We start from the raw sequence: 12,125 nt of genomic DNA on the forward strand, positions 1-12,125 counted from the left end.
ACATTGAATTGAGGACGGATTTTTCAGTTATTATATATGACAAGGAGCACACGGCGGGTGTGACCGGTCAGCAGGGGATGCATATTCCTCCACGGCACCTGATCCCACCTCTGATGGTTGGAGGTCCATGTTTGCTCTGCTCCTATTGTGTATTGTTTTAAGGACATTTGATCTTGAATACTGTTCATTATCTCTTTATGTTTCATTTCATATTTAAACTTCTGCTTTCTCCTAGCGAAAAAGGTTGGTTGAGCGTTGCGACCAATAGGTCTGTATGGTCTCCTTTAGAACTTATATTGCATAATTTTCATCATGTAAACACTTAAACCGATGAATTCATTATATCATCAGCAAATATTTTTGGAACAAGGATTTAAGATAAGAAAAATATTTTTAGATTAATTCATACCAGCTAACAATAAGTGGCGATATTTTTATATCACGTGTATATCACAATTAAAGATTCTTCTACAGTGGTAGTTTGCTTATGCCCCATGCTGGGTTTGATTTCCCATTAGGCCTAATATTTCTCCTTTCTACAGACAATCAGGAAGTAAAATCTTGTAAAGAATTCATCTGGAGTGAGGTAATCAGGTAATCATTTCATACTTTGTAAAAAGAAAGTTTGTTACTTTGAAGTCTCTTAACTCTAACATCTCTTTTATTGTCATTCTCATTCATTTGCAACTGCGAGTCTTTTCTTATACATTTGTATTTTGTATCTGAAAATCATATGTGTGGATGCAGGGAATCTCTTACCTTTCCATACAAATTGTAAGACCATTATTTAACCCCCGTTTGAAATGCAGGGAGGGTTATATAGTGAGGGGGTGTCCGTCCGTTCGTCTAGTTTCCCGTTCATCCGTCTTTCTGTACGTCCGTCTGTTACGCATGTATTTACATTCATTTATTTTATTCATAAATATACATTTATGAATATATATAAAACATAGACTGACACCAACAAGCCTTAAAATATCAAATGAAATTTGCCAGGGGTCCAACGGTAATGCGTTGATTCAGGACCCCTGGTATAGCAAGGATGAACAAAACATGGACTTTGTCATTCATCATATTCATACGTATATGCAAGTTTCAACAGAATTTCATATAAATAGATACACGTCATTGTGTTTTCCTTTATACATGTAGATAAAATATAAATTGTCAGCATGCACAGATACATATACATAAGACCTCGATAACGCTACTTGATCTACAGCTATAAAAGTTTCGCTTCATTCTGAAACAGGATCAAAACAATAAAACAGAGCTACCAGTAGAAATAGCCGGGGAACCAGAAAGTATCAACTAAGTATAAGGACGATTGCTTTCTTCCAAACAAACAAATGGATGGAGACTTTAATGAGCAAGACTCCTTAAACAACGGAGAAAGCAGTACAGATGAAAATGCGACAGATGATAATGTACCAACAGAGATGAGTAACATAACATTTTATGAAACTTGTGATTATGAAATATCCGTGGAAAATACAACGTTTGATAACAGCCACCTCCCCGTGTCTGACAATGTTCCTCATGACCAGGACGCCCTTAATAACGCTGCCCGTCTTGAAAGGTCCTTCAGTGGCAGTTCAAATAGCAGTCATGTATCAGAACTGCCAGATTGTAAGTCAGAAATTTATAATTGGAAACGATTTTTTTTTAATTAAAGTATGTTAATAATTTAATCTACAATCAAATTTAGTTTTCAAATTTTAAATTTTGTTTTCAATCTTGGATATATACCAATCTGATAATGGTATTTTTCAACAAAAGTTATTCTATTTCAGAACTATATTAATATTAATATGTATATACTTTTTTCTTCCTTTATTAAAGGCGATACTTGCAAGCTTTTAAGAGGCATATTTTCATCTAGAGAAACAGTCGATTTGTGGGACAAAGTTGTTCGTGGTGGAAATCAAAATAAATGTCATTCCAAGGTGAGAAAACAGATTCTTTTTCGGTGAATAAGTTTAACTATGTTAAATAGCAATATATACATGACTGGTTACATGTACATATATCGTATATATATTTACCTCAAAGCCTTGATTTCTAAATAAATGTTTAAACTTCCTTTAGTTTTGGATCAAATTCATTGAAAAATTAAAGGAAGAATTTCCACACGAAGACGGACTTAAAAGTAAACAGACCATGTTCCTGTTCAAAACTCTTCTTGGTGTCAGCAACAGAGGTAAAAAAAACAGGGAATCGTTAATATTTAAATAGATAACCTTGCAATGCTTGGCTCTGAATTCCTCGAAATACATTTGTACAGGTAAAATTGCAAGATATTTGTATGGGTCGAGGAAAGGTCTAAGAGACATCAAAGCAAAATTAAGAATTGTTACATTTTTAACAGATGATGCAGAAGTTGATCTTGCAGACTTACTGACCGTCGTTAGATTCTTTGGTCCCATAAAGCCTGACAGTGATGGAAGATATCTTCTCATTCAACACGTATGAATTGTCAAAAGAAAATGTATTTTAAGCATAACTTTATGAAAATAATAATTGCATTTCTTCTTTGAGAAGTTTTGATGTAAAAAAAAAAAAAATGATGGTTTAAGATTTTAGTGATTTTGAATAACATGTATGAAAATTCTTTCTTTGAATGATTAAGGAATCACTGTATAGTTAGTAGTTTAGCGTATGCCATGGTATCAATTATAGTTGGAAACGAGGGATAAAATTTGCAAATTAAATTGGCAAAATTTACATTCCGGTACAAATATGAAGAAATGAACTCAACTATTTTTCAAAGAGTTATCAGAGAAAGCAAATAGAAAAGGAAATATTTATTGATAACGACCGTGTTTTTTAAGGAACAAAGATAATATTACGCGGATGTAAATATTTATCGACATGTTCAAAATGACATGCTTCAATATAAGATTACCCCAGATAATGAGATAACGTTATCTGGGAATGAATGACTATCTGGATTTAGAGTTAGGCACAGTGAAAGATCAAAGTACTCAGTATTTATCATTTCTTTATTATGTCATATTAAAATTAGTCGTTGAGACATTTTATTTTTTGTTTATGTATGTGGGAGGTTTTTTTAAAAAAAAGATATTCGTGACATTGCACATTTTGCTATATCCGTTATCAGTGGACAACAGTGACTAAAATTCCCTTCAAATAAACACAGAAATTAAAAATTATCTATACATGTAATCAGCAATACTTAAATTTCTTTCAAGCCGATTACAACTTTTAAGAAGTTGCTTAATTATTACATATTCTTAAATGGTGCTCACCTCTCCCAAATAATTCAATACTTAATAGCCTCCTCTGGTATACTGAATACCGACTACTGACAGATAAGTTGATGTCAATGGAAGTTCAATCACCTTGTTTAAAGTCAGCATTTCGTAAAATCTTTGGTCAACATAATGAACTCGTTAGCAAATATATACTAGTAACCTATCATTAATTGTGTCGTATTTTAGCTGACATATTTCATACCTTTTGTAAGGGCTTACCTGGTCAACTCACATGGTACAATGACGTTACGATTAGCAGGGGATGCTTACTCCTCCTAGTCACCTGATCCCACCTCAGCAATTTCCAGGGGTCCTTGTTTTATGCCCCCTTTTCTTTTTACAGATTTATAATGTTTATAGATTTTTTAGAGATTGGTTATTGTTTGCTTCACTTTTTCATTCTATTTCTGAATTTTTTTTTAATAGAATTACTTTAAGTCTTTTTTCCAATATAGACAGTTCGGCGTGTCACAGCAAACTCTGTTGTTCCACTTCCAATTGTAAAATAATGTTGAACAATAATTCCTCTTTTTGTCTCTAAAAGAATCAAAACTTTCGATTATGTTTGGTAACTATTTTAATAGTTTGAATATAGAGAGCTTTATTTCTTTTAAGCTGCAAGAAATAATCAAAAGCTCTGTATCTAAGGGAATGAAAAATCAAAAAGTCAGGTACGTATATGCATGTAGTACTACAATTTCTAAATAAGGTTCACCTTCTTTGATTGTATATAATAAATTCAATGGATACAATCTGATACGTACGTGTCTGTTTTCTTATTTAGATATCTATATGACATTTATGGCAAACTGGACTTAGTTTTCTGTTGTCTACTTCCTTTATTTATGATTTCCTAGACAGACTTATCAAAGGTTAATCTGATGTATTACAGAAAAAGGTGAAATGTTTCTCTGATAAGAGTGATAATTTCCCAAGGAAATTATTCTAGGCAATCGAATAAATTGCCCTACCACAGTTTATTAATGAGGACTATTTTATATAGTCCATTCAATCAAATGTAACAATATTGATTTCTATTTTTTAATATTATACTTTCATGTAAATTACTTGAATCTGATTCGTCGAGAAACATGTGAATAAAAAAAACACTATTACCCGCTGAATAATGAAGCCACGCCCTCCTGCGTAGCAACAGTCAACATTGCTTGACGACGGGTGATATTCCAAAAATAGCGACTGCGCAGAATTTATGCGCGCACGGTTCACTGTTATATGTATTTGTATAAAACTTTCAGTATGATATAATAAATATTGCATGTAGTTGAGTGTAACATTGAAAATTTTCACCCCTAGAAAACCATTGTCATTTTTTTTTGGGGGGGGGGGTGAAAATTTTCAATGTTACACTCAACTACATGCAATATTTATATATTACCAATATTTTTGCTATTTACTTACAATGATTTACCTCAAACATTTGCATTCAATTCCTTTAGAATGTTAAAATTGAGATCTTTCATTTCAATGTCTGAAATTATTATCTTCATATCATTATGAGACATAATATTCATTTCTGAAAAAGTTCATATTTTAAAATATTTTTCGTTTTATCGTTAGATTCTATTGATATTGTTGTTGATGAAAATGAATGTTTGGGATATTTTACCTATAATCACAATTTTTGTTATTTCTAAACTTTAAAAAAGAAAATTATATAATTTTTTTTAAATAAATTAAACTGTTTCTGTATTTTCGATATTTAAAACAACGAGAAGTTGGTTTGCCGGTGAAATGTCCAGAGACAAGGCAAATGAAATCCTACAGAGCCAGAGTGATAATACCTATCTCGTAAGGTATGACAAAAATATCTGCGCGAATATTCAACTGCAAAACATTGATAGAAACTGCATATATGAAAATGATAATATTTGTTATTCTAAAGATTAGAAATAAATAGACTTGTTTTTTGCTTGCTCTCTACTTTGATTTTCCAAATGTAAAAGTATTGTTTAATTTCTACTACTTCTCTTTTGAATGGATTTGTTTATAAAACCTAAGTGTGTAGTGTTTTTCAAGAATGAGTGAAAGCAAAGCAGAAAGTGGTTCATTTGTTGTGTCAGTGAAAAATGAAAAAGGTTGTCATCACTTTGAAATTGAAGTAAGTTTCAGAGAAATTCAAATTCATGCAATGTTTGAAATACCGGTAAAAACCAAAACAGAATGAACTCTTTCCTTTACACAGGGCGATCCTTTGAAATCAGCTAATAGTCCAACCCTTGATTGTCACCTTCGTTTCATGGGAAGTAGTTATAAGACACTCCCTGTAGCGATTGGGGACTTAAAATATAATTCTCTATATGATGAAGAGAACGATGAGGAAATTATGTGTACACGAATATGTCCCAACCTCCCATTTAACAAGTTCATCACTTCATATAAGTAAAAAAAGAAGAAAAGATGGACTCTCCTTTATATCACAGACCTTTTGTCAATTTCATCTAGTAAGTGAGTGAATTCATTGTATGTTTCAAATCCGTTTATTTAATGCATAACGTTCTTTTTTTATTTTGTCAATATTTGTATATTAGATGTTTTATCATCACTCCATATAAGGATATAAAATTAGAGGAGATGGACTGTCCTTTTTAAATCACAGACCTTTTGTCAATTTTATCTAATACGGAGTGGATTGCCTATATGAATTCACTGTATGTTTCAAATCCGTTAATTTTATGCATAATGTTGTTTTTATTTTTCAATATTTGTATATTATACGCTTTTCAGTTACTGAAACAATGTTCACTCAGCGTCTTAGAGTAATGTATTTTTTAAACAAGACGCCATATAAATTTGTTATTAAAATTACTATTATTTATTATTATTATAATGTCCCCAAATCATATAGATTTAACATTGCATAATAAATACATTAATAGACACATATTAAAAGCGAAAAAAAAATCAAGAAATGTGCATGACTTGGTTAGTTGCATGCAAAAACAATAAGTTTTAAACTTGGGACGATTTCAAATGACAAGCTTTCACTTTTAAAAATCAAAACCATATTTAAGTCACTTGGGTCTTCTTGAGGCGAAATTGAAACTCGTTCACAACTTATTGGACATCTTCATAAAATAGCTTATGACTATAATATATTGGTTACTTTACAAACTTTTAGAGGAATTTTTATGACAAGAAAGTGGACAGACGGGAAGACAAATATTATACAATTATGGACTCTTTTGGTGTTGAATATGGTTTGTTATTCACCAGAAAAATATTCATATTGACCGAGGCGAAGCCGAGGTCAATATGGATATTTTTCTGGTGAATAACAAACCATATTCGCCGAGGTCAATATGGATATTTTTCTGGTGAATAACAAACCATATTCAACACCAAAAGAGTCCATAATTGTTTTATTATATAGTCGAGATTTGAATAGATAAGACATTGAAGGCTGTATGACGACATCATTTTCATTTGCGATCTTCCATTGTTGAAAAAAAAAAAAAAAATTCCAGATTACTGTTTGTAGCATCCGTGTTTTCCTTTCCAAGTTTCGCTATGTGTAAGACGTCCAGATGTTAAAAAATAATACTGAAATAGGTTTGAATAATTGTTTTCCTGCACAGATACGCAGCTCGCTGCGGCCGTTGCAACCATCGTTTACAACGTTGTTTTATATTTTGATTGTGGCGTCACAATGCCGTTGCACGCGCATTGACCCTCCGGTGAATACGGCCTCAAATCCGGTGAATATGTAGTGTTATGAACTGTTTGCGTTTGTATAGATTATATAGTGACTATAAATAGACTATATAATAATGAATATTACAGCATTTGATAGAATGAGAAAAAAGCATACCTTTTTGATATTATTGGCAATGTTAAAAAAGGTGTCTCTGTATATTATATATTTTTTTTATCTTCTAGAACTTTCTAGATACTAGTAATAGAATATAAAATTTAGTAAGAGTATACACAATTTAGTAATTGTTCACACAATTTGTCTTTTATGACATTAGTAATCATGGTATTTATAATAAATTAATTAAGAAAATAGATAATTTAAAAATGTTAATCTACAAAATTTTATTGAAGAAATTGATCATATTTCTACTTTTCCTCGTTTTAAAATTTAGAAAGAAAAAAACATCATTCTTATTTTATAGTGAGAGATGGTATTTTTTTTCTATGACTTAGTACAATCGATCGTAAGTAAAAATGTCATATCAGATCGCGCCCCATCTGCAGTATGTCTTGTTCTTGTGAATTCTGAAATGCGAGTATTATATTGCACCTTTACCTAAAACATGTATAAAGCGTGTTTGCATATTTCGGTCAAAACATTAAACTCAAAAAATTGTTCTAAACTTACTCAGGGTAATAGATGATGATAATTATAATTTGGAAATGTGTACACCGGTAATGAGTAAAATTCGTCAGACGTGATAACACTTACATGTGTTACTACTGCTAGAACATTTCTCATTAATCAAGCTAGACTTAAAAATAATTACGCTAATTAATGAAATCACTTACAATAGATTAACCTTCGACCTAACACTGCTTGACAGGTTTTAAAACGCGCACATTCACACGTGGTAGAACCATATATAATCAAGTTGTTTGTTTTAGATACATCTACTCTTCAACTAAATGGAAAATTTGTTTGCTCATCAGAAACTGACACAAAACTTGAATTGTTTTGAAGAAATATTTGAAATACTGTATGATTCACTTCATATTCAATAAAAAATGCATAGTACATATGTATATTAAATAGAAAAATTTCTTTAAAAAACCGATTTCACTATGTAATGAATGAAGCCCTCACATGAATTCAGAATTTGAAAGAGAAATCTGTTGCTCATTATGAATAAGCAAGAAGTTTCTTAAAGTAAATGCATTTTTCTCTTTTAATTATCATTAGGGCACTGTCTTGATATCAGAATCCTTGATTCCAAGGACCTTAAAACTCACAATTTAAAAGAGGCACCCTTGTCCATCATTTAGTGTGTAAAATTTTGTAAAAGTCCAGGAGAGGAGGAGAAGGTTAAGAAAATATTACATATCTTTATGTATTACAAAATAGGAGTTCTGCAAACACGGTACTCCAAAACAGCAGAGGTGTGTGCCCCCCGTGTGCTCCTTGTGAAAAATCCGTGGACAACTCAGTGTGCAAATAATGGTCAACAATTTCATATTAAATGTAATTATTAAATTTTTGACAAGGCCTCCACAGAGGAAAATCCCAAAGCAATCATTTGAGCAGAATACTGATTTCACTACGTGTACCGGGGAGTTGAGTAACCTTTATCAACTCTAATTTTATAGTATATAAAATAGCAAAATAAAAAGGCATTTGAAACGTTCTTTATTTTGGCGTTTTGTTTCTCTTAAAGAATATAATAAATATAGCAAAGTTGATTTGGCCATTCAACTTTATATGTAGATTTAATATCTTTTTTAATATAAATAATATTTATGAAAGATTGAAAAAGCCCATGGCACAGAATGGCATATAACTTCATGACATATTTAGAAGTGAGTTTTTTTATATAATGAAATATTTACTAAAATATACGTATTTGTAGTATTTATTTTTAGCTCCCTACAATATATATTTTCTTCTTGTGCATATCAAAACAGAGTTCTAGCATTTCATTCATTATGAAAAATATATCAAATATATATGTTTGTTTTATTTATGGACAGATCCTTCTTACAAGATACAATCATCTCTTAGGATGCTTTGTACATTTGAGTAAGTTTTGTAAAATTTCAGAGGTGAGATCAGGTGACTTATGGGAGAAAGCATCCCCAGTGACCCGTCTTAAGCCCCCTGTCATGATAGGGAATTTTAAATAATCTGTAGACGATTTTAATTTTAAAAAAAAATAGCCTAAATTTTTTTAAAAATAAAAAATGCCTGTCAATAAGAACTTGCAAAATGTTGAATGTAAAGGAAACTGTTAATAGCCTAAACTTGTACATGTATATTTAACTAATTTATCAATGTGCTGTATTTTTAAGTAGTTGTTCTGTTTAGAAAGTACCCATAATTCCCAGTTCTCGGAATTAACTATAAATTTATTCAAAATTTGCTTAAGGACAGACGATACGTTCCTAAATAAGTTATAATTTTTCTCAAGATTTTACCATTGAAGTAATGCTACTTTTACAAATTAACTCACAAAAAAAATAAGGTACTCTACTTACCAGACATTTGTGCAAGATACCAGAGGATGGTGTTGCCTATATACACCTTTTGAATAATTTATACCTTAAATTGCCAAAATCAAAAATTTTGTAAATTTTTAAAGACAATAAGGGACCAGTTTAGAATTGACAAGCAAAATTATAATTTTAAATGTTTTTTTTATATATTACGAAGATTTACAAAACAGTTATCTTAGAAACGTATCGTCTGACCTTAATATCTTAAAAGTTTTCATGTGCCTTATGAAAATGAAATACAGTGTTGAAAATAAGTGATTTTCTAAAAGAGTAAGAAAACGAAATAGATATTTAAAATACGCACTTCAGCTAAAAAATATTTTTTAATGGTTTGCTATGAATCAAAATGACTGAGAAAGTAATTATGTCAAAAAATGGCACGTTCATTATTAGAATTGAAATCTTCAACACGTTTTCTTGTTTATTGAGAAAAGGCAATTTTTCACTCTGCAAGGCCATTGAATAAAACCAGAGGAGCTCCTAAGTAATTCGCACACTTTTCACTAGAACCGGAGACCATGAGAAGTCTTGTAAGTTTATATAAGTAGTCTGATATTTATATAATCAAATAACACAACAATAATGGATAGTTTATTTGCAAGAACTATGTGTTACTACTATGGAAAATAATATTCATAGAATAAATGTAAGAAGTATTTTCAATATAATACAATTATGAATGCTAAGTTTAATATTATTTTTTACGAAAAAAGATTATTTTTTCCAGAGTGCCCTGTTGACGATACTCGGGTTGTTTTTCACTTTAACATACGGATCACCCGAACACTCCTCGGATGTCTGCGAAGATTACTGTCGTAAAGATCGTGTTCAGTGCAGTACTTCCTGTAAAACGGTTCATCTGTTTAATAAAACACGTTTTCTAGACTGCTCAAAATCGTGCAAGGTTTCCTATACAAAGTGTTGCGATGATTGTCGTCAAAACGCTAGAGCCAATGTTTCTATTTTGAAAAGACCTCCTAAAAGTGGCGCAACCAATCAAACACAATTGGGGACCAATTCAACGGCATCACCACCAAAGCCAACTCCTAATTTAACACCGATTGTGAATCGAGATTATCCTCCACCGCCTGCGTCAGCGTGTTCGTATGTATGTACATCGGAGAGATTTGTTTGCCTTGATGAATGTCAATTAACACCGTATGATTTCGGATGCACGCCTGAATGTGAAGTTGATAATGAAGATTGTGAAAGAGAATGTCACTTTAAGGACTTTCTTAGGAATCGGAGAAGAAACAGAGCCAATCAACAATTGCTCTACTCAAATTGTGTTAATAATCCATGTTGAAAAGCGGTGAAGACTTCACTTGTAAAAAGACTTAATTTTATTTGGTTTTTGACAAAAACATCAGCAGAGTTACAGATCGGTGTACATATAATGATTTTTGTTGTCATTATGAGGTCTCCCGGATGTATGAAAGTGTGACAGTTAATGCCTATAGAAGGGAACATGTTTGTCACATTCCTACATTTTCCCGTTGAAAAACGAATGCTTATAAAGATGAAAAGCTGCTACATATTTACATAGACTGTAAATAACACTTTTTCTCAAGGACTGGTTATTGCCATGCTGTTTTAATACTATGCTTTTGTTTCACACAAATAAAGAATAAAATACTCAGCAATTTGTTTCCAGTGAATAGATTGGATGGAAAATTAAATAGCGACTTCTTTTCTTATTTTGTTGTTTTTCTACGTCAGTTTTTATTAAAATACTATGGAAGTTATAAAAGTCTTCAGTACATAGTATTTCGTATAAAAGGTTAGAATTATAACCTGTTATGATGGACTGGCATTCTGAGCTTGACCGAAGAGCAACAAGCAAATTCAAAGAATTATGGTCCCCCGCTTTCCGTGTCTTTGTGGCTGAGACGTCAATTTTTATGGCATATTGTGTCAAATTTGAACATCCTTTCATATGTTATTCAGAAGTCATCATCGAAGTAGATTTTTTTGAAAATAAGGTCGATCGCGATTCTCAAGGTCAAGGGGTCAGAAATCATAGCATGTGCTCGAAAATATCTTGTCACAGGTAATGCACTTGTCATATACAAAAGCGCAGTGTCTTCTCAATCAAAAGTTATAAGGAAAAATTAACATTTTCGAAAAAAGCAAACCAAGGTCCAGGTCACAAGATAAAAATCATAGTGTATTTAGAAAGGTCTTGTCACAAACAATACGCAGTTTAATATGAAAGCCCTATGTCTTCTCATTCAAAAGTTTTGACCAAGGTTAAAGTTTCTGAAAAGTAAGTCAAACTTTAAGGTCAAGAGGTTAAAGATCATAGTGTATTTAGTAAGGACTTGTCACAGATAATACAAATGTTTAATATGAAAGCTTTTCATTGAATAGGTATGGCCAATTCAAAGTAATTTAATGTTTAAATATTTTAAAAGTAGGTCAAACTTAAAGGTTACGGGGTCAATGTGTAATATGAAAGTCCTATCTCCTCTCATTCAAAAAATATGACCAAAATCAAAGTTTTTGAGAAGGAAGGGCAGAACTACAAACTGACAGTCGGACAAACGAATGAGATTTAATGTGCCCTTCCTTTTCGCAAAAGCGGTTGACAAAAGTAAACCCTAACTCAAAACATTTGATGCCATGGTATACAGTGTTTCAAAAACG

At 31.5% G+C, this 12,125-nt stretch overlaps 3 protein-coding genes across 3 annotated transcripts; all 3 read left to right on the forward strand.

Moving 5' to 3' along the window:
* The first annotated feature begins 1,311 nt into the window (after window positions 1-1,311).
* Window positions 1,312-2,472, forward strand: LOC134277633 (uncharacterized). Its single transcript, XM_062759964.1, has 4 exons — window positions 1,312-1,629; window positions 1,843-1,946; window positions 2,089-2,200; window positions 2,369-2,472. The coding sequence occupies exons 1-4, from the start codon at window positions 1,350-1,352 to the stop codon at window positions 2,470-2,472; spliced, it is 600 nt and encodes a 199-aa protein (XP_062615948.1). The 5' UTR covers window positions 1,312-1,349.
* A 1,422-nt stretch (window positions 2,473-3,894) lies between these two features.
* LOC134277629 (uncharacterized) lies at window positions 3,895-5,773 on the forward strand. Its single transcript, XM_062759961.1, has 4 exons — window positions 3,895-3,946; window positions 5,012-5,089; window positions 5,313-5,394; window positions 5,479-5,773. The coding sequence occupies exons 1-4, from the start codon at window positions 3,927-3,929 to the stop codon at window positions 5,677-5,679; spliced, it is 381 nt and encodes a 126-aa protein (XP_062615945.1). The 5' UTR covers window positions 3,895-3,926; the 3' UTR covers window positions 5,680-5,773.
* A 4,104-nt stretch (window positions 5,774-9,877) lies between these two features.
* On the forward strand, window positions 9,878-11,176 carry LOC134277630 (uncharacterized). The gene is made up of 2 exons (XM_062759962.1): window positions 9,878-10,009; window positions 10,207-11,176. The coding sequence occupies exons 1-2, from the start codon at window positions 9,998-10,000 to the stop codon at window positions 10,783-10,785; spliced, it is 591 nt and encodes a 196-aa protein (XP_062615946.1). The 5' UTR covers window positions 9,878-9,997; the 3' UTR covers window positions 10,786-11,176.
* The last annotated feature ends 949 nt before the right edge of the window (window positions 11,177-12,125 follow it).

Source organism: Saccostrea cucullata, unplaced genomic scaffold (assembly GCF_032062105.1).
Source record: "Saccostrea cucullata isolate Sc308-1 unplaced genomic scaffold, CSIRO_AGI_Scuc_v1 ctg6395, whole genome shotgun sequence".
In the NCBI taxonomy this organism is placed as follows: Eukaryota; Metazoa; Mollusca; class Bivalvia; order Ostreida; family Ostreidae; genus Saccostrea; species Saccostrea cuccullata.